Genomic DNA, 22861 nt, shown 5'->3' on the forward strand with positions numbered 1-22861 from the left:
ATGTGCCACACATTTCAATGGGCGACAGGTCTAGACTGCAGGCAGGCCAGTCTAGTACCCGCACTCTTTTACTACGAAGCCACTCTGTTGTAACACGTGCAGAATGTGGCTTGGCATTGTCTTGTAGAAATAAGCTGGGATGTCCCTGAAAAAGACATTGCTTGGATGGCAGCATGTGTTGCTCCAAAACCTGGATGTACCTTTCAGCATTGATGGTGCCATCACAGATGTGTAAGTTGCCCATGCCATGGGTACTAACACACTCCCCATACCATCACAGATGTTGGCTTTTGAATTTAGCGCTGGTAATAATCTGGATGGTCTTTTTTCTCTTTTGTCCAGAGGACATAGCATCCATGATTTCCAACAACAATTTGAAATGTGGACTCAGACCACAGCACACTTTTCCACTTTGCGTCTGTCCATTTCAAATGAGCTTGGGCCTAGAGAAGGCTGCAGCATTTCTGGATGTTGTTGATGTATGGCTTTTGCTTTGCATGGTAGAGATTTAACTTGCACTTGTAGATGTAGCGACGAACTGTGTTAACTGGCAATGGCTTTCTGAAGTGTTCCTGAGCGCACACTGTAAGATCCTTTACACAGTGATGTCAGTTTTTAATGCAGTGCTGCCTGAGGGATCGAAGGTCACGGGCATTCAATGTTGGTTTTCGGGCTTGCCGCTTACATGTTGAAAGTTCTCCAGATTCTCTGAATCTTCTGATTATATTATGGACTGTAGATGATGGAATCCCTAAATTCCTTGCAATTGAACGTTGAGAAACATTGTTCTTAAACTGGTGGACAATTTTTTTTCACGCAGTTGTTCACAAAGTGGTGATCCTCACCCCACCTTTGCTTACTTTGAACATTAAATATCTTGTCTTTGTGGTGTATTCAATTGACTATAGGTTGAAGAGGATTTGCAAATCATTGTATTCTGTTTTTATTTACATTTCACACAATGTTCCAACTTCATTGGAAATGGGGTTGTATTTCATTGCAGACAGTATAAACCCAAGACAACTCTGCCTAGATGGGGCATCCAGGGAGAATTGTAGAGTGTCATGTGTTTCATGCTGCCATATCACTGGATATGGCATATGCAAGGATCCGCATTGGTATCAGTAGTCCTCATGGCCTATATAGGACTTTCTTCTTCTTTCTGACAAAGAATGGCAATTGTGTTTTTGCACATAAATTCTGTATTGAGTCTGAGTTTAGCCTGTTTTTACTGTTGTAACAAATTACACTGTGCAGTACTTCAAGGGATAGTATTGTAATTATACAAAGGTGAGATTAGCTCAGGTCACTTTCATGTCATATATAACATTAAGGGTAGGTGTGCCAACTGGCCTTTTTGTACTTTCAGTCCTCCAGATTTCATGAGCAAAGACATGTTAGTTGGGATGTTAATGAACTTCAGAGATTCCAGATTTGGCTAATACCAGAGTTCTAAAAATTACTGACTACTATTCCCTAGCTGAAGTTGTGGGCCAGTGGAAATGTTGAGCTATTTACATGAAGATTATCGATCATCTGGGGTCACGACTGCATCAAAAAATTTACCCAATAACTTGGCTTTGCTGCTGTCACCCTTCAACATTGTGGGCAGGTGGAGGGACCCTAATGTTCTCAATTGGACCCCTGGACCAGACTTAATGTCTACCTGTGATTTATCCTCCAACTGGGATCACTTCAAGACCTTTTTGTTTTCTCATTAAGATATTTATAAAAAATGATTAAAATGAACCTTAGTTTGAGCTAGAAAGTACAACTTCTTTATGGATAGAATTAATTTTCTTGGTACAAACATTTTGTGTTTAATGTGTGTGTTAATTATTATAACTAAGGTATATTTATGAGTTCAGAATGATAAAAAGAGATAAAATGATAAAATTGCTTTTTGCACTGACAGTTCAACTTATTATTTTAATGGGAGGAACAAAAAACAAACAAATGCTGAAGTTGTTGGAACATTTTTTTTTAAATTACTGAGCTTCCCAGTTTAAGGTATATGCATTTGTGTTTGAGTTATTGTTAAAATGGTCAAAAATACTGTCTTGTGACGTTAAATGATAACACAGTTCCTAACGTGCATCCAGAAAGTATTCACAGCGCTTCACTTTTTACACATTTTGTTATATTACAGCCTTATTCCAAAACGGATTAAATTATTTTTTTTCTTCTTCTTCTTCTTGCAAACGTCTACACACAATACCCCATAATGGCAATGTGGGAAAAAAAGTTTTTTGATTTTTGCTAATTTATTAAAAATAAAAAACAAACAAAGAAATCACACATATTCACAGTCTTTTCCATGAAGCTCAAAATTCAGCTCAGGTCAAATCAAATCAAATCAATTTTATATTTATATAGCGCCAAATCACAACAAACAGTTGCCCCAAGGTGCTTTATATTGTAAAGCAAAACCCATACAATAATTACAGAAAAACCCCAACGGTCAAAATGACCCCCTATGAGCAAGCACTTGGTGGCATTGGGAAGGAAAAACTCCCTTTTAACAGGAAGAAACCTCCAGCAGAACCAGGCTCAGGGAGGGGCAGTCTTCTGCTGGTACTGGTTGGGGCTGAGGGGAGAGAATCAGGAAAAAGACATGCTGTGGAGGGGAGCAAAGATCAGTCACTAATGATTAAATGCAGAGTGGTGCATACAGAGCAAAAAGAGGTGAATAAAAAGAAACACTCAGTGCATCATGGGAAACCCCCCAGCAGTCTAAGTCTATAGCAGCATAACTAAGGGATGGTTCAGGGTCACCTGATCCAGCCCTAACTATAAGCTTTAGCAAAAAGGAAAGTTTTAAGATTAATCTTAAAAGTAGAGAGGGTGTCTGTCTCCCTAATCCGAATTGGGAGCTGGTTCCACAGGAGAGGAGCCTGAGAGCTGAAGGCTCTGCCTCCCATTCTAGTCTTACAAACCCTAGGAACTACAATTAAGCCTGCAGTCTGAGAGCAAAGCACTCTATTGGGGTGATATGGTAACTTTTAGGACAACCTGATAATAATGAATTACAGTAGTCCAGCCTAGAAGAAATAAATGCATGAAATAGTTTTTCAGCATCACTCTGAGACAAGACCTTTCTAATTTTGGAGATGTTGCACAAATGCAAAAAAGCAGTCCTACATATTTGCTTAATATGCACATTGAAGGACATATCCTGATCAAAAATGACTCCAAGATTTCTCACAGTATTACTGGAGGTCATGGTAATGCCATCCAGAGTAAGGATCTGGTTAGACACCATGTTTCTAAGATTTGTGGGGCCAAGTACAACTTCAGTTCTGCTGTAACCAGGTTTCTGTAAGGCAGAATAAATCAATATGTTGATCAATTATTATATCATTTACTAACAGGGACTTAGAAGAGAGAGACCTAATGTTTAATAAACCACATTTAACTGTTTTAGTCTGTGGTGCAGTTGAAGGTTCTATATTATTTTTTTCTTTTTGAATTTTTATGCTTAAATAGATTTTTACTGGTTATTGGTGGTCTAGGAGCAGGCACCGTCTCTACGGGGATGGGGTATTGGTGGAATGGCAGGAGGAGAGAAGCTGCAGAGAGGTGTGTAAGACTACAATTCTGCTTCCTGGTCCCAACCCTGGATAGTAACGATTTGGAGGGTTTAATAAAATTGGCCAGATTTCTAGAGATGAGAGCTGCTCCATCCAAAGTGGGATGGATGCCATCTCTCCTAACAAGACCAGGTTTTCCCCAGAAGCTTTGCCAATTATCTATGAAGCCCACCTCATTTTTTGGACACCACTCAGACAGCCAGCAATTAAAGGAGAACATGCGGCTAAACATGTCACTCCCGGTCCAATTGGGGAGGGGCCCAGAGAAAACTACAGAATCCGACATTGTTTTTGCAAAGTTACACACCGATTCAATATTAATTTTAGTGACCTCCGACTGGCATAACCGGGTGTCATTACTGTTGACGTGAATTACAATCTTACCAAATTTACGCTTAGCCTTAGCCAGCAGTTTCAAATTTCCTTCAGTGTCGCCTGCTCTGGCCCCCGGAAGACATTTGACTATGGTTGCTGGTGTTGCTAACTTCACATTTCTCAAAACAGAGTCACCAATAACCAGAGTTTGTTCCTCGACGGGTGTGTCACCAAGTGGGGAAAAACAGTTAGAAATGTGAACGGGTTGGTGGTGTACAGGGGGCTTCTGTTTAGAACTACACTTCTTCCTCACAGTCACCCAGCCAGCCTGCTTTCCCAGCTGCTCGGGATCTGCTGGGGGACAGCTAACGGCGGCTAAGCTACCTTGGTCCGCACCAACTACAGGGGCCTGGCTAGCTGTAGGATTTTCCAAGGTGCAGAGCCGAGTCTCCAATTCACCCAGCCTGGCCTCCAAAGCTACGAATAAGCTACACTTATTACAAGTACCATTACTGCTAAAGGAGGCCGAGGATTAACTAAACATTTCACACCCAGCGCAGAAAAGTGGGGGAGAGACAGGAGAAGCCGCCATGCTAAACCGGCTAAGAGCTAATAGCTGCGCTAAGATAGCGGATTAATAAAAACACACAAAGTGAATAATGTGTAAATAATTTAGAGGTGATTCAGCAGAGAGAGTGCTTTAATTAAGGCACATGAAGATTACACTGTGAAATAAATCGTTATCTAGTTATCTAGATCAATCTAACTACGCAGATTAAACAGCTAACAGATACAGCAAAACACCGCTGTGCTCCGGAACAGGAAGTGATACAATACCGCAGTGAGAGCTAACCACCAGTAGAGGTCCATCCTCTCAGGTGCATCCTGTTTCCTCTGATCATCCTTGAGATGTTTCTACAGCTTAATTGGAGCCCACCTGGGGTAAATTCAGTTGATTGGACATGATTTGGAAAGGGAAACACCTGTCTACATATAAGGCCCCACAGTTGACAGTGCATGTCAGAGCACAAACCAAGCATGAATGGTAAATGGACTGCATTTACATAGCATTTTTATATCTGAATCAGAAACTCAAAGCGCTTTACAATGATGCCTCACATTAACCTAGACACACTCACACACACTGATGTCAGGGTGCTGGCATGCAAGGTGCTCACTACACACCGGGAGCAACTTGGGGATTAAGGACCTTGCCCAAGGGCCCTTAGTGATTTTCTAGTCAGGTTGGGGTTTGAACCAAGGATCCTCTGGTCTCAAGCCCAGTGTTTGTCCACTAGACCATTGCCTCCCCTGAAGTCAAAGGAATTGTCTGTAGACCTCTGAGACAGGATTGTCTCAAGGCACAAATCTGAGGAAGGGTACAGAATCACTTTTGCTGCTTTAAAGGTCCCAATGAGCACAGTAGCCTCCATCATCTGTAAATGGAAGTTCAGATCAGCCAGGACTCTTCTTAGAGCTGGCAGCCCATCTAAACTGAGAGATCGAGGGAGAAGGGCCTTAGTCAGGGAGGTGACCATGAACCTGATGGTCACTCTTGTCAGAGTTCCAGGCCTGAATGGTAGAGTGTCCAGACAGAAGCCACTCTTTAGTAAAAGGCACATGGCAGCCCGCATGAAGTTTGCCAAGAGGCACCTGAAGAACTCTCAGACCATGAGAAACAAAATTCTCTGGTCTGATGAGACAAAGATTGAATTCTTGAAATCAAGCACCATCACTACAGTGAAACATGGTGGTGGCAGCAATAATGCTGTGGCAGGAACTGGGAGACTAGTCAGGATCGAGGGAAAGATGAACGCAGCAATGTCCAGAGACATCCTGGATGAAAACCTGCTCCAGAGCGCTCTTGACCTCAGACTGGGGAGACGGTTCATCTTTCAGCAGGACAGTGACCCTAAGCACACAGCCAAGATATCAAAGGAGTTGCTTCAGGACAACTTTATGAATGTCCTTGTGTGGCCCAGCCAGAGCCCAGACTTCAATCTCATTGAACATTTCTGGAGAGATCTGAAATGGCTGTGCACTGATGCTCCTCATCCAACCTGATGTAGCTTAAGAGGTGTTGCAAAGAAGAATGGGCAAAACTGCCCAAAGATAGGTGCACCAAGCTTGTGGTATCATATTCAAGAAGATTTGAGGCTGTAATTGCTGCCAAAGGTGCATCAACAAAGTATTGAGCAAAGGCTGTAAATACGTATGTACATGTGATTTTGAAGGTTTTTTTTTTATTTTTAATAAATTAGCCAATATTAAATGAAAAAAAAACCAACCCTTTTTTCATGTCATTATGGGGTGTTGTGAGGAGAAATTTTAGGGGAAAAATAACTTTCTCCATTTTGGAATAAGGCTGTACCATAACAAAACATGGAAATAATGAAGCGCTGTGAATACTTTTTGGATGTACTGTAGATACAGCCATTGGGTGGAGTCTGTCCCAGCATATTGGCCAGTGTACAGCTGAAAGAAATTGTCCATTTATTAATATATGCTTCAACCAAAAATGAATGCATTTTTATTCCATAAGCAACCATTTTTATTAAAATGGATAGCAAATAGGTTGGCAGTCATTTTCATTTTGATGTAAAATGTTAATTGTGAAGACTCTTTATTTATTTATCCAGTGAAAAATACTTAAAATTTCTAAAGCTGAATTTATTGTTACCATGGAAAGGCAATGGGTGATGGCATCCACACTGGTTTAAATGATGTGTTCACAAGCTGCTCTGAGTTAGGGTCAATCAGGCAGAGGGCACCTACCCTCAAGGCCCCACCCCCCTCTGCTTTAAGTTGTTTTAATGCCATTAACAGAGGGTGGCACATTGGCTCTGCACAGCACGGGACAGATTAAGTTCAATCTTGCGACACACACCCACGTTCAACTCAAACATAGACAGGCTTATCCTGTTGGCCAGCTGTGTCTGTTGACTTGTTTACCATGTGTTGACAGAGTCCTTGTTTATGTCTTTGAGCAGATGCACCTGATTGTGCTGTCTTTTTTCAAACAGCATCGTTGGCCTCACCCTCCCTTGGCCCAGCGGTTGTCCACCGCTGCCTCAAACTTCTCCTCCTCCCTCTCAGAGCGCTGCGCTCCCCATTCTCCTTTCGGGATCTCGCTGTCGCGTCCAGCTGTGGCCGTCACAGGGCGCGTTCGCTGGCGCTCACCTGATAGGTCCTTGGCCTCAGGACGACAGCCAGCACCAACACGTTCCCTACATGAGGGACAAAGCCACGCAGGTCAGTGCTCTTGTTTTATTTTTAATTCTATGCACATTTTTTGGTACCTCCAAACTGAAAACAGATGTCAACTATAAAATGTGTTTACCATCCCATCATGCTCAAGTGGTGGCCAGTAATTAACACGAAGATATTAAGAGAGACTGCAGATGGTTGCTTCAGCAGTCAGTGGGTGAGCAGTGGAGGCTTCCACTGACTGGCTTGATATGAGACACTCTGACGCAGGGGCGTAGGTTTGCATATGGACCATAGGGACAAGTCACAACCAATATTTTGGGATGGCAAAATAGTCCCTACCAATATTTAGCATTTTTGTTTATATAACAAAATCATTCACTGTTTTTTTGCGAACTCGATACTATAATTTTAGTCGTCATGTTTTGTGTTTTCGACGTGACAGGGTTACCCATGTTGCAATTTCATTAGCTCACGTTCTTCTCACATGGACGTAAACAAAGTGCATCTCGTGGCAGGCAGTGCTTCATTTGTAAAGTGGGAGGTCCCGGAGCAGAGAGGATGGGTGGCTCTGGTGCAGTGTTGCCAGATGTACGATAATTATCGTATTTGTATGATAGTTGTGCCCTCTGTACAATGTACGATCAATAATGGGAAAAAATCCAATATGTACGATAATTTCAGTTGGTTGGCCAAACACACATCTCTCTCTGACACCCAAGAATCATTTTGCAGGCGCTGCACTCAGTCGGCATCAAAGACACACCACACACAGGGCTGCTGCTGGCTTTCGGCGACCGTCATTTGAAAGCCCGCCCCCTCTCATACAGAGTAATGAGTTCCATCCAATCTCTGCCGTGACAGGAAGATTCCCCAACCATCTTTTTTTTTCGAAACTTTATTTCAACAAATGCAATAACAAACGAACAAAACACAGAACAAAACAAAGAGATATACAAGAAAAATAAAAAAAAGTTCCAAGTTCCTTATGGAGGTGTCAACATTTTTTCTGTGTTCAACAAAATCTGCACAAGTGTCCATGGCATCGGATGACGACAGCGACCTCGAGGTTGAATTCGACTCTTTCTAGTCTGGTAATTAACACGTTTGTGTCCCTTCACAGAAAAAAAAAATGTTTCTAGTCTGGTAGTGCATTTGCGTTGTTTTTGTGCCATAGTTTCCCCATTACTATAATTACTGTTTAAAAATGTGACATAAAATTCTTTGTAAATAAAATAAAAAAAAACGCTAAAATAGCTACGTTGTATGCGTTTTGTTTGTGTACGATAATTTCTCCCAAAATACGATCATTTTGAGGTTTTGGTACGATAGTTTCATATTTCATATCTGGCAACACTGCTCCGGTGCAGAAAAACAAGAAGGGCGGGGTGGAGGGCTTGCGAACAATGCTGTGCGCCACACTTACAATAAACTGCACACCCACACAAACACACACCTTCACAAATGACACTAACATCCTGCCTTTTCCTCAGAAATTACTACATTTATGTTTGCTGTCTGTCTCTGTACTTTTCTGTCACTTTTGCGCTCTTTTTCATACTTTCCCTTGTTTCAAAAGTCACCGAACGCACTGTTGGAAAGAACGGGTTCTTGGCTTGCTGTCAAATTTTTCAGAGTGAGTTTTTTTTTTTTTTTTTTTTTCAGCGGCGCACTAGTGTGAAACTTCCGTGTTTTTCCTTTGCGTTATGACATCACAGGCTTACGTTTACCGTAATACACCATATATATCATTGGAAATCTTTTTTTTTTTTTTTTTTTTGGCAAATTAGGTTGCCAGATACCTACAACTGCATTATTGATGAAAAGAATAGATTATACATCTTGGTTGCAAAAACTTTTTTTTTTTTTTTTTGTTAGCTCCACAAGTATTTTTTTGTTGTCTTGTTCTCTCAGGTGTAGGCCTATAGAATAGATTAGTGATTTTGGGTGCAATTTTGTTATTTAAGCTATTTGTTTGTTTGCCTACACACTTAATAATGTAAATAAAGTGTTAAATTATTCAGCATTATGTCGTCATATGTATTATGCTGTACTTGTGCGTCTAATGGTATGAGTGGGTTAGGGGGTGGTGGTGGTGGGCAGGGGGGCCGGGGGGGTTATTGTCCCTACCAAAGCTGAGACCAAACCTACGCCCTTGCTCTGACCAGTTGGCTAAAACCTGGGCTCTGGCTTAAGTGGTCAGAGTATCCTTTTGGCTGTCGAGGGATTGAAGCCTTTTGACTACCACATGCACAGCGACTCCTGTTGTCATGATATCTTGGCAAAGATTTTGTATATGAAGGTGAAAGGTGGCACATAAAGTCATCTCACTTAAACCTTGGACATGTTTGATGTTTTAGTGCAGTTAAATTCTAATTTTGGCCACCAGGAGGCAGAGTCTTTGAAACCTAGTGCATGTGAGAACTCGACAAGGCTCGATCAACCTTGCAGCTTTAGAATATACATTACCCAAGTTCAAGGTTGGGTTCGTCGATGTAGGTGAGGATAAATATTGCCCTTGTGTGTCATCATAAATTAAGTATCTTCGTTTTGGACTGTTGATGGGACAATACAAGTCATAAGAAGATGTAGCCTTTGCCTGTGGGGAAAATGTAACAGACTATATTACTAATTGTAAAATTAATCAACAGATGAGTCAAAGTGAGTGTCAAAAATATCAGGTCCAAGGCACTGAAGACATCTCTTTTTGTAGCACTGTGTTTCTGTTGCTTGGCAACAGCCCTCAGGCTTGTCTGTCACCCACTTATGTGCTAATGAGAATAGATTTTTGAAGGTACCAGTGAAGTCCGCATTAACCACCGTTGAGCAGTCTGAGTACCTGACGCACTCAAACAGAGTATGAAGGCAAGCCTGTGAGTTGCGCCCCTCTGGAATACTGTCTGAGCAGCTGAGCTAAAGACTCTTGACCTTTACGTTTCACCCACTTCTAAATACATCAAGTATAATGTGTACCCTCTCTCTCTCTCTCTCTCTAGGAGTCCTATTTGTAAAACTAAATTCACATCTCAGACTGTATTTATGCATAAAGGAAGAAATTATGCACCTTTTTTTCCATACCAGATTTATAAAACCCTGTGGATGCCTCCTCTCTTATAAATATGAATCTTTTAGAAATGGTATACACACACACACAAGCACAGTTTCCACTCCCATCATCAGCCACGAATACCTGTAGACACACCCTCAAATAATCACTTTCATATAAAAACTCTGGGTGTGTCACATGTTTGTAGATATGGCAGTGAAAATAAACAGCACAGCAGAAGTGGAATTTCACCAATTAGGAAATTAAGACGCCCATTTGACAAGCAGAGAAAAGGAAATATGTTTTACTTTGTGGTCTCATATGGTAAAATGTAACAGAGGCAATCAACTTGTAAATCATGGGGGGAGGGGATGGTTTAGTGGTTAAGGAGTTGGGCTTGAGACCAGAAGATCCGCGGTTCAAATCCCAGCCTTGAGCATCTGATACAGATGGAAAAGCTCTATATAAATGCAGTTCATTTATCACGCACATCTGTAACTCTTAATAGCATTTGTAATTAACAATAATAAGAAAAGAGCTGATGAAACTTAGTACACACTCAAATATTTACAGTATAGTTTGTGAATAGTAAATTGTACATATTAATATATGTAGGTGTACGTGAACAGAAATGTTTTAATTTTAGGAAATGCAAGTTCTTTGACATTGGCTGCTTTGTTTTACATTAAATTCAGTCTCATTTTCTTTTCCCATTTCCACTTCATCACAAGTGGGGGTGGTCTTGGAGGTCAGAAATTAAAGAAACCAATAAAGACGTTAATTTCAAGCTACATACAACGTCAAAACATACATGTTTGAGAGCGACGAGAGAATGAAGATGTGCTACATTTATCCAAAAAGAAAAAAAAATCCTTTTTGCAGGGTTGTATGGACTTGTTACCGTGTGATTCCTGTTTTTGTTTGGTTGATTTATTTACTTACTTCCTAACAGACCCCCAGGGCCTGGGCAGATGAGAGGAGGAGAGGCTCTCACAAACGCTCGGCCTCCTGTGGGAGCACCGACCAGCTTAAGGAGGTTACTTATTTTAACTTTGCTGGTCATAAATGTTGTTATTGTTATAATTCCTGTTTTTGTAGAAGGTAACACTTGTACCAACCCAACAGGAGTGAAGAACTGTACTATTCATAGCTTTCACCCGGGTATTTTTTGGGAGTCTTCACCTTGTCTGTTTGGACATCTCCAGATTGCCAAATTGCGTCAGCAGCTTCAACGCAGCAAACGCAGCAGCCGTCATCGGAGGGACAAAGAACGCAAATCTCCATTCAATGGCAGCCACACCATCATCCAGTCACAGGTGATTCATGTGTTCAGTCTGTGAAAGATATGAGTGGTTATTGAGGACTCAAAGCTGCAGCAAACATAGACAGACAGACATGTATTCATCTCCTCAGGGAATTTTAGGAACTCCTTTAGCTTTCACAAAAACAAGACAAACAACGTATCATCAATAAAAGTTACTGCTATAAACACAGGATTTTAATAAAAAGAATCACTAAGAGAATGGGTCATGTGTAAATAAAAAAGAAAAGAGGCGGCATTGCTGTCGCACACAGTCAGCCTTGCAGTAGGGGCTTCACGGGCCTCTACCACAGACTGAGGTGTAATAAATCCTGATGGCTGTGGGAACAATGGGTCTCCTATGCCTTTCAGTCCTGCAGCGCAGCAAGATGAGCCTCCAAGTACAACTTGTCTGGTCAGTCTGGATGATATACATGGGGTGGCTGGCACTGTGCAGCACCGCCTGGACCTTAGTCCTTGTGCATCTCTCCACCACCTTCCCCAGAATGAACAGACTATGAAATCCCGCTGAGCCAGCCTTCTTAACAAGGTTGTTGTCTTTGTCCTTCAAGCTGGCTCCCCAGCGCATAAGAGACGACGATTGCAGTGACCATCTGACAGAACATACAGTACATCTAGAAAGTATTCACAGCGCTTCACTTTTTCCACATTTTGTTATGTTACAGCCCTATTTCCAAAATGGAGTTGATTAATTTTTCCTCCCTCAGAATTCTACTCACAACACCCCATAATGACAACATGAAAAAATTTATTTGGAAATTTTTACAAATTTACTTCAAGTTAAAAAAACAAAACAAAACTAAGAAATCACACATACATAAGTATTCACACCCTTTACTCAATACTTTGTTGATGCACCTTTGGCAGCAATTACAGCCTCAGGTGTTCTTGAATATGATGCCACAAGCTTGATGTACCTGTCTTTGGGCAGTTTTGTCCATTCCTCTTTGCAGCACATCTCAAGCTCCATCAGGTTGGATGGGGAGCGTCGCTGCACAGCCATTTTCAGATCTCCAGAGATGTTCAATTGGATTCAGGTCTGGGCTCTGGCTGGGCCACTCAAGGACATTCACAGAGTTGCCCTGAAGCCACTCCTTTGATATCTTGGCTGTGTGCTTAGGGTCATTGTCCTGCTCAAAGATGAACTGTCACCCCAGTCTGAGGTCAGGATAGTCTGTGCCTGACTATCCTGACTAGAGTCCCAGTTCCTGCCGCTGAAAAACATCCCCATAGTATGATGCTGCTACCACCATGCTTCACTGTAGGGATGGTGCCTGATTTTCTGGATCTGAAGTTCTTCCATTTACAGATGATGGATGCCACTGTGCTCATTGGGACCTTCAAAGCAGCAGAAATGTTTCTGTACCCTTCCCCAGGTTTATGCCTTGAGACAATCCTGTCTCGGAGGTCTACAGACAATTCCTTTGACTTCATGCTTGGTTTGTGCTCTGACATGCACTTTCAACTGTGGAACCTTATCTGTAGACAGGTGTTTGTCTTTCCAAATCATGTCCAATCATCTGAATTTACCCCAGGTAGACTCCAGTTAAACTGGAGAGATGTTTCAAGGATGATCAGTGGGAACAGGATGCACCTGAGCTTCACTTGCGCTTCATGGCAAAGACTGTGAATACTTATGTACATGTGATTTCTTTGTCCCACCCCTGCCACATTTCTCCATGTAATGTGGAGTTGCGTCAAGAACGGCATCTGGCGTAAAACGTGCCAGTTCAACATGCAGATCCACCTTGGATTTGCTGTGGCGACCCCGAGTGCAAACAAGGGAGCAGCAGAAGGGACTTACTTTTATATATATATATATATATATATAATGTATGTGTGTACATAAAAATGAGCAAAAATCTACAACCCCAATTCCAATGAAGTTGGGATGTTGTGTAAAATGTAAGTAAAAACAGAATACAATGATTTCTAAATCCTCTTCAATCTATATTCAATTGAATACACCACAAAGACAAAATATTTAATGTTCAAACTGATAACCTTTATTGTTTTTGTGCAAATATTTGCTCATTTTGAAATGGATGCCTGCAACACATTTCAAAAAAGCTGGGACAGCTTTTTTGATATACTTTTTTTTGCATACTTTCTGGATGCACTGTATGCAGCATTTCAGTGCATAGATTAAAATACCTGGGCCTGGAGAAAAATGAGCCAGTGTGTGAGGCAGGGGCAGCTGGTCACTAGAGGGTTATAGAGCACCGCCCCTTCAAAATATTAAGAAAGGAAATGTACTTCAACATAATTAAGAAATAAGTATGGTTTGCTCAAAGTCAGAGTATGCAAATGGCTGTCGGTATGCATTTAAATGTGTTCCAGCACTTCATTTTAGTGTTTTCATTTCAGTTAGTAAGAGTAAACCTCATTTCCTGGTTGGGTCGCTGGTTATGTGAAAGTCTATGGAAGGTTGTAAACTTTTTAGAGTTATGTTTAATTTAAGCATCAAACATTGCCTCAGAGGTGCAGCTCAGTGTGTCCTCTACCAATTGGCATTGTTTTCCATGTTTGTTTGTTTTTTAATCTAATTTTATAGGACAATGGACAAATCAGTCATGCTCAACACAACAGTTTCACTCATCCAATGTCACTCTGGCTGGAAAAATTATTGGTACGCCGACAACCACCATGACTTTTGTGTTCCAAGTCCAACTTCCAACTACTTTTGTCTTATTTCGTCAGTGTGCTTTTGCGATCATCATGTAACATCATTTGAAACAAAGATCAGTGCAAGGAACTCTTTGGAATCTTAGTGTGCTTTATGGAAAAGTTTCGCTAGCTGAATTCAAAACAAGCTGTGGGCTAACTAAGCTATAACACCAAGTTATTGATTGATAATGTTCAGTAATATAATAAGGCAAAGCATTGGACTGAACATCGATGTAAGTTGATGTAAATTTTGAAGACTGCTCAGGATGTGAATTTGAACAAAATATTTATTGAACTGGGCAGGGACAGTGGCAACTACAACTTGATTGCTACAAAAGTCAAATAAATTTGATTCAAAGAAATAACTGGGCAGGAAACATGGTCTACAATAAAATATTTTTAATTCTGTATGTTATTTTTACACTTAGGTGAAGATTCTGCCCCAGAGTTAAAGAATATCACTGATTCACAATTTTGATGTTGTCACAGACAACAGCCGACAGGAATCTGAATGACATGCTAAGTGGCCAATTTCGGCACTGCACACTACTTACTTTGGAATCCAAGGCGTGTTTTTGGTCTGTTGACTCAGTTGCACATCTGGGCACTCCATCTGTGAGGTCTTAGCAATGTGCTTACTAACACCGGATGGCATGACAATAATCGAGCTGGGTGGATTGTTTAGCGGACAGTTTAATTAGATGCCACACAAGTAAGGTCTAACCTTACTTCACACAAGTAAGGTTAGACCTTACTTGTGTGAAGTGCCTTGAGGCAACTTTGTTGTGATTTGGTGCTATATAAATGAAAAAATTGAATTAAATTGAATAGATGGTTTTTACATTTTAGCCACTGTTTTTGTTTTTTAAAATGCCTGGGCAATGTGGGGCAGTGGGTTGTACCAACAAAGCCTGAAAGAAAATTAAAATCCATCACAATATTAAAAACAAAACATAGAATGCAAAATTTGGGCAGCATGGCCCTCCTGGGCACAGGCCAGTATTTCATAAAGGATAATAATGACACACCAAGAGGATCATGCACCACATCGATCAGTATCATGCTTTACTTTGTGGGGAAAATAATCAACAGCAGGGCCCATCCTGAGGCAGACCAGCAATTCACAATGCATACATGACATAAATGATATAAAATACAAATTACTTTCATAAATACCTGTTGTGTCTATGAGATAGGAATAAATATCAGGATATTGAACATCTGGCCATTGTGTAGGATCATTTTTCCATTGTCCAGCTTTGAGTGGGTACGGACAAGATGCAAGTCCTGCTGTTGCTAATTTGGTTTTATACCGCTCCCGGGCGATAGTATCCAAGCCCTCTGGATAGCTGAAGGCCAGACTAAGGCCACAACAACAGAAATATAACTAAATTAAAACAAATAATTACTTAAATCTGGAATTCAAGAGCAAATACCACTCCCAAATACACAATGTATCTTTATGGTAAAACATGTCAACAGCTGCGGATTGTCACGCCGGTGACTGATCTGACACGGAAGCAAATCAGAAGTGATGTTGCTGTGACACAATCGAGTCTTCCCCCATGCTATTTTAGATCACATCATGTGACCCTTCAAAATGGCGGCACCCTTCGGTTTTAGGGGTCCTCATGGCGGATGAGGCAGATGGCACATGTGACCATTCAAAATGGCGGTGCCCTTATTCAAAATGGCGCCGCTCCTCGATTCTGGGGGTTCTCATGGCAGATGAGGCCTTCAGCCTCAGTCGATGTTCAGTATCAAAGTAGGATATCACATAATTCAAAGCAAAAATTGCAGCAAAAAAGCACACTGGAGTATTCAAAGGTTTGAATCAAAGTTATTCTCACAGGCTGATTTCAAAACAAAAAGTCAGTGTTTAGCAGCATGCACTCAAAAAACTTCAAACTTCAACAGCTTCATCAAAGGGTGAGACATACGCCTATAGAGACTAACAGAGTAATAACAACACTCTGAAAGGCAGCCCGCACAGCTTATAGTGGTTCTATTATTGTCATTCAATGATGTATGTATGTGTATGTGTGTGTGAGAGAGAGAGCGAGCACTGCATGAAAAGCAAAGTTGCCCTGCAGCAAATTCACCAACACTAATGGCCCAGTCACACGGCACTTAACGAAGGGCAATAAAGCCCTGAGGAAACAAGAAATCTGGACTTTTGTTGACTTTCGTTGGCATCGTTTAACCTTCGCGCAGCTTCGTTCCTGCAGCTGGCGCTATGTCAGGATTTTGAAATTGTTGAAAAATTTTAAAGATAAAGATAAACTTTATTGACCTCACAGAGGAGAAATTCACATGTTACGTCAGCTCTTAAAAAACACACAAGATGGGTGCAAGTAGAGGAAAATCAATCAATCAATTTTTTTATATAGCGCCAAATCACAACAAACAGTTGCCCCAAGGCGCTTTATATTGTAAGGCAAGGCCATACAATAATTATGTAAAACCCCAACGGTCAAAACGACCCCCTGTGAGCAAGCACTTGGCTACAGTGGGAAGGAAAAACTCCCTTTTAACAGGAAGAAACCTCCAGCAGAACCAGGCTCAGGGAGGGGCAGTCTTCTGCTGGGACTGGTTGGGGCTGAGGGAGAGAACCAAGAAAAAGACATGCTGTGGAGGGGAGCAGAGATCGATCACTAATGATTAAATGCAGAGTGGTGCATACAGAGCAAAAAGAGAAAGAAACAGTGCATCATGGGAACCCCCCAGCAGTCTACGTCTATAGCAGCATAACTAAGGGATGGCTCAGGGTCACCTGATCCAGCCCTAACTATAAGCTTTAGCAAAAAGGAAAGTTTTAAGCCTAATCTTAAAAGTAGAGAGGGTGTCTGTCTCCCTGATCTGAATTGGGAGCTGGTTCCACAGGAGAGGAGCCTGAAAGCTGAAGGCTCTGCCTCCCATTCTACTCTTACAAACCCTAGGAACTACAAGTAAGCCTGCAGTCTGAGAGCGAAGCGCTCTATTGGGGTGATATCGTACTACGAGGTCCCTAAGATAAGATGGGACCTGATTATTCAAAACCTTATAAGTAAGAAGAAGAATTTTAAATTCTATTCTAGAATTAACAGGAAGCCAATGAAGAGAGGCCAATATGGGTGAGATATGCTCTCTCCTTCTAGTCCCCGTCAGTACTCTAGCTGCAGCATTTTGAATTAACTGAAGGCTTTTTAGGGAACTTTTAGGACAACCTGATAATAATGAATTACAATAGTCCAGCCTAGAGGAAATAAATGCATGAATTAGTTTTTCAGCATCACTCTGAGACAAGACCTTTCTGATTTTAGAGATATTGCGTAAATGCAAAAAAGCAGTCCTACATATTTGTTTAATATGCGCTTTGAATGACATATCCTGATCAAAAATGACTCCAAGATTTCTCACAGTATTACTAGAGGTCAGGGTAATGCCATCCAGAGTAAGGATCTGGTTAGACACCATGTTTCTAAGATTTGTGGGGCCAAGTACAATAACTTCAGTTTTATCTGAGTTTAAAAGCAGGAAATTAGAGGTCATCCATGTCTTTATGTCTGTAAGACAATCCTGCAGTTTAGCTAATTGGTGTGTGTCCTCTGGCTTCATGGATAGATAAAGCTGGGTATCATCTGCGTAACAATGAAAATTTAAGCAATACCGTCTAATAATACTGCCTAAGGGAAGCATGTATAAAGTAAATAAAATTGGTCCTAGCACAGAACCTTGTGGAACTCCATAATTAACTTTAGTCTGTGAAGAAGATTCCCCATTTACATGAACAAATTGTAATCTATTAGACAAATATGATTCAAACCACCGCAGCGCAGTGCCTTTAATACCTATGGCATGCTCTAATCTCTGTAATAAAATTTTATGGTCAACAGTATCAAAAGCAGCACTGAGGTCTAACAGAACAAGCACAGAGATGAGTCCACTGTCCGAGGCCATAAGAAGATCATTTGTAACCTTCACTAATGCTGTTTCTGTACTATGATGAATTCTAAAACCTGACTGAAACTCTTCAAATAGACCATTCCTCTGCAGATGATCAGTTAGCTGTTTTACAACTACCCTTTCAAGAATTTTTGAGAGAAAAGGAAGGTTGGAGATTGGCCTATAATTAGCTAAGATAGCTGGGTCAAGTGATGGCTTTTTAAGTAATGGTTTAATTACTGCCACCTTAAAAGCCTGTGGTACATAGCCAACTAACAAAGATAGATTGATCATATTTAAGATCGAAGCATTAAATAATGGTAGGGCTTCCTTGAGCAGCCTGGTAGGAATGGGGTCTAATAAACATGTTGATGGTTTGGATGAAGTAACTAATGAGAATAACTCAGACAGAACAATCGGAGAGAAAGAGTCTAACCAAATACCGGCATCACTGAAAGCAGCCAAAGATAACGATACGTCTTTGGGATGGTTATGAGTAATTTTTTCTCTAATAGTTAAAATTTTGTTAGCAAAGAAAGTCATGAAGTCATTACTAGTTAAAGTTAATGGAATACTCAGCTCAATAGAGCTCTGACTCTTTGTCAGCCTGGCTACAGTGCTGAAAAGAAACCTGGGGTTGTTCTTATTTTCTTCAATTAGTGATGAGTAGAAAGATGTCCTAGCTTTACGGAGGGCTTTTTTATAGAGCAACAGACTCTTTTTCCAGGCTAAGTGAAGATCTTCTAAATTAGTGAGACGCCATTTCCTCTCCAACTTACGGGTTATCTGCTTTAAGCTACGAGTTTGTGAGTTATACCACGGAGTCAGACACTTCTGATTTAAAGCTCTCTTTTTCAGAGGAGCTACAGCATCCAAAGTTGTCTTCAATGAGGATGTAAAACTATTGACGAGATACTCTATCTCCCTTACAGAGTTTAGGTAGCTACTCTGCACTGTGTTGGTATATGGCATTAGAGAACATGAACAAAATGTTCATCAAACAGCGTGTGCAAGATAAGCAATGATAATAATACTACTTGTGACAGTACAAGACATAAGAAAATGAGGTAGAAATAGAATATGTATGTATGTGTGTGTGTGTGTATATATATATATATATGCTCCCTTGTTTGCACTTGGGGTCGCCACAGCAAATCCAAGGTGGATCTGCATGTTGAATTGGCACAGGTTTTACGCCGGATGCCCTTCCTGACGCAATTCCACATTACATGGAGAAATGTGGCAGGGGTGGGATTTGAACCTGGAACCTTCTGCACTGAAACCAAGCGCATTCACCACTTGGCATATAGATATATATATATATATATACACATACATACACCTACACATATACATATGCATATATACGAGGAACCTCACCAACAAAAACCTCAATTTGTCTGTGTTTCATTTTGCTGTCGTTCTTGACGTTTTTTAATCGTTTGTTTAGTTTTTGTAACATTATTGTTTAATTTGACTTCGTTGGAGCAGCTGAATGTTTTCACACAGTACAGAAGCAAGTTTGCGAGAGCTGAGGCTGCTGCTGCTTCATGTACCGTTGGAAATTACAGGGCAAACTCAGCCTGCTTGCTTGGATTTTTTTTATCTGTGTGGGGGGCAGCTTCAGTGGGCTCAGGCACCTTACATAGGCCAGAATTAATGGTTTGTGTGGATATGATTAATTATTTTGCCACAAGCGACTGCTGAATTTGAAACAACAAAAAAGTTGTAATTTCCGACGGTACTTGAATGCAGCAGCAGCAGCTGCTGCATGCGCTTATTATTTTGTATTAAATATAACAATATGAGTGTAGGAATGACAATCCAGTCCTTCTGTACATGTGGCAACAGGCAGATGAATCAAAATGATGATATAAAGAGCTGTTCTGGAAGTAGGAATTCACGTTGTGGATCAGTGATCAGCTGATGGAATAACCGCACATGTGAGTCAATGTGCGCGTTCACACGCACTGATTAATTTACTGCTCTGATATATTCAGTCATCTTTACACTTTATATTTATTCCCTCTTTTGACAGTTTTCTGTTATGAATCAATATATATGGCTTAGAACATAATACAGTGATAACAGCAGTGACCACAACACACTTTTTTCTTTTTCTTTTTTTTTAAATTGGAGCAAGACGCTCCAATTTAGCACAGCACGTCGACAGACAGTGTGGATTCTGATGATGATGGAGATGATCCCTCTTTTGTTCTGGACGAGGAACCAGAGCAGGTGGTCCACCAATGTGCACACAGGTCTCCACAGCTTCTCTTTGCAGTTTATCCAGGACTCAGGTGCTATGAGCTCTGTCCCAGCGCTGAGTCCTGGAGCTCAGAGATGCAGACACACACTGCTCCAGCTGTGGCTCCAGGCACGTTTAGTTAAAGCGTCGGGATCGTGAGCTTCGGTTTTGTTAAGTTCCTTCGCAGACTGTTTGGTGATAAAAGCTCTTTCATCCACCTTTTCTCAACGAATTGTGACTTTTTTTACTTTTTCCCTTCGTTCAGGAATCGTCGTGTGCCGTGTTATTGAGCGTTTACAAGGTGTGCTTTCTTATAAATCAGTACCACCAGCCACCACTGGTGTGAGGACCAGTTCAGCTTGTTGTCCAGGTGTGCACTGTGCACCCATGTTTATAGGTCTACGCCATTTCAATGTACCTCAGAAGATAGCTGGCTGAGACCTTTGAAAGTCCACCACCATCTCCTTGGTCTTGGAGGTGTTCAGTAGGAGGAAGGTGGCATTTCCCCAGTCAGTGAAGGTCTGTATGAGATTCAGCCTCTTGTCCATCCCTAATACACACCGCAATAGCTGTGTTAGAGTAATTTTTGATGTACCATGACTCAGAATTGTGATGGAAAACAGCAAAGTAAATTGTGAACAGGAAGGGAGCCAGGACCATTCACTGTGGAGCCCCAGTGCTGCTCACCACCATCCCAGAAACACAGCTCCCCATCCTGATGTACTGCAGTGGTCCTGTCAGGTAGTCTGTGATCCAGGAAGCGATGGAAGGATCCACCGCCGTTACTTAGAGCTTGTATGCCAGTATGGGTGGTTGGATGGTATTAACACTTGATAAATCAAGTAACATAATCGTCACATAACCTCCTGACACATCCAAGTGATCAGACCCACTGGAGTGTGTAAAGTATGTCAACCTCCACTACAGTAGGTTCCAGTGTCAAGAAATCTAGATGTAAAATTCAGATGTGGAACCAACATGTGGCAGGCTGGTCTGACCAGATGCAGAATACTGACAACAAACTAACAAAGCCTGACAATAAAACTGGAGCTAATATACAGTAGTGGTTTGATAACAGAACAAATAAGACACAGGTGCGTCAACCAGAAAAATGAGGCAGATGTGACACACAAGGAGAAACCAGGCAGATAAATAAATACAAGAAAACATATAAAACCAAGACAAGGCAAGGATCCTGACAATATGGCCTGCATTTTTCATATATACTGCGCAGTAAATTGCAGCGACTAGTGTGGCAAAATGATACTCCGATGTTTGGTGTAATACATGAACAAATATTGTGGTATATGTAAACTTAAGTGTATGTTTTGTGTGTTGTATTTTGTAGTCCTCTATGTCCAAGACCATCCTGATACCCATCCCAATATCCAAGTCATCAGCGCCTCGTTTCCGCAACAGCATAGAGGGCCTCAACCAGGAGATCGAACGCATCACCATCCGCGACATTCCTGAAAAGGACGAGGCCATCACTGTGAGTCTGGCAGACTTAAAGGACATAACATGTTCCATTACTGCCTTGATGTTCAGTCTTGTGTTCCACAGCCACAGGATGTCCCCGATGGCCATCGTGCACCCCCACCTGTCCCACCGCAACGCAGCAGCAGCACCCGCAGCATCGACACACAGACTCCCTCAGGGGGTGGCCTGAGTGGTAGCCATAGCAACTGCAGTAGCCGTCCCGATTCCATCTCACCCTCCTACCTTACCGTTCTCAACGATACATGTGGAGGAAGCCCTTATGAGGACAAAGGTGACAGAGACACACATTAACAAACACGTCGTACACACATAATGTCGGCTGAAGTGTGTGTGTACGACAGACCAAATTCTTTGAAGTTCTACTGAGGCTGTCCTCTTACTTTGCCTGACTTTTGACCTCTTGCTATTGCTCTACCTATTTTAGAGTTGAGTCCCTGCTCCCCACTGCCGAAATATGCCGCCTCTCCCAGACCCAACAACAGCTACACTTTCAAGAGAGAACCTCCGGAGGGCTGCGAGAAGGTCAAAGCATCCGAGGAGTCTGTGTGAGTTTATAACATCCAACTCTAAATGTTGTTCTAGACAGCTGAACACAACCCAAAAGTGTTTAATGAAAGAAAATGACCATGCTATAAATAGCTATTACTAAAAAAAAAAAAAAAGGAAAGGAAAGTAATTTAGTCCTTACTGCAGTAACTGTCACTAAATTAATGATTATTACAGTAGCAGGCGTGAATGCACTGCTAACTCATTCACCATTATAAGAAATGTCAGCTATCCCATTAATGCCTGTTTCTATGGCGCCCACATCAGACAGTAATAATTACATACAGTTTTGATGAAAATTGCACAACAAACTTCACCATCAGTGTAATAGTTATTACAATGGTGATTGTTACAAGTGATATTGTACAGTCTATAGACAGACTCCTAAACTCATGTTTGGTTTGTCCTCCAGTGTTTCCAGTAGATCATTAAAATCCCCAAAAAGTATGACCAACAAAAATACTTGGAGCACTAAACAAGATCATTATGCATGTCCT

General features: G+C 41.3%; 1 protein-coding gene across 1 annotated transcript in view; it reads left to right on the top strand.

Annotated features, from left to right (window-relative positions):
• fam117ba (family with sequence similarity 117 member Ba) overlaps positions 1-22861 on the top strand; it is a 32968-nt gene that overhangs the window by 9277 nt on the left and 830 nt on the right. Inside the window, exons 3-8 of the mRNA XM_034178137.1 lie at positions 6929-7157; positions 11111-11194; positions 11364-11474; positions 21667-21810; positions 21882-22089; positions 22243-22363. Of these exons, the coding sequence (XP_034034028.1) occupies positions 6929-7157; positions 11111-11194; positions 11364-11474; positions 21667-21810; positions 21882-22089; positions 22243-22363 (897 nt within the window). The remainder of the gene's footprint in view (positions 1-6928; positions 7158-11110; positions 11195-11363; positions 11475-21666; positions 21811-21881; positions 22090-22242; positions 22364-22861) is intronic.

The sequence above is a fragment of the Thalassophryne amazonica genome, chromosome 1, assembly GCF_902500255.1.
Source record: "Thalassophryne amazonica chromosome 1, fThaAma1.1, whole genome shotgun sequence".
NCBI classification, from domain to species: domain Eukaryota; kingdom Metazoa; phylum Chordata; class Actinopteri; order Batrachoidiformes; family Batrachoididae; genus Thalassophryne; species Thalassophryne amazonica.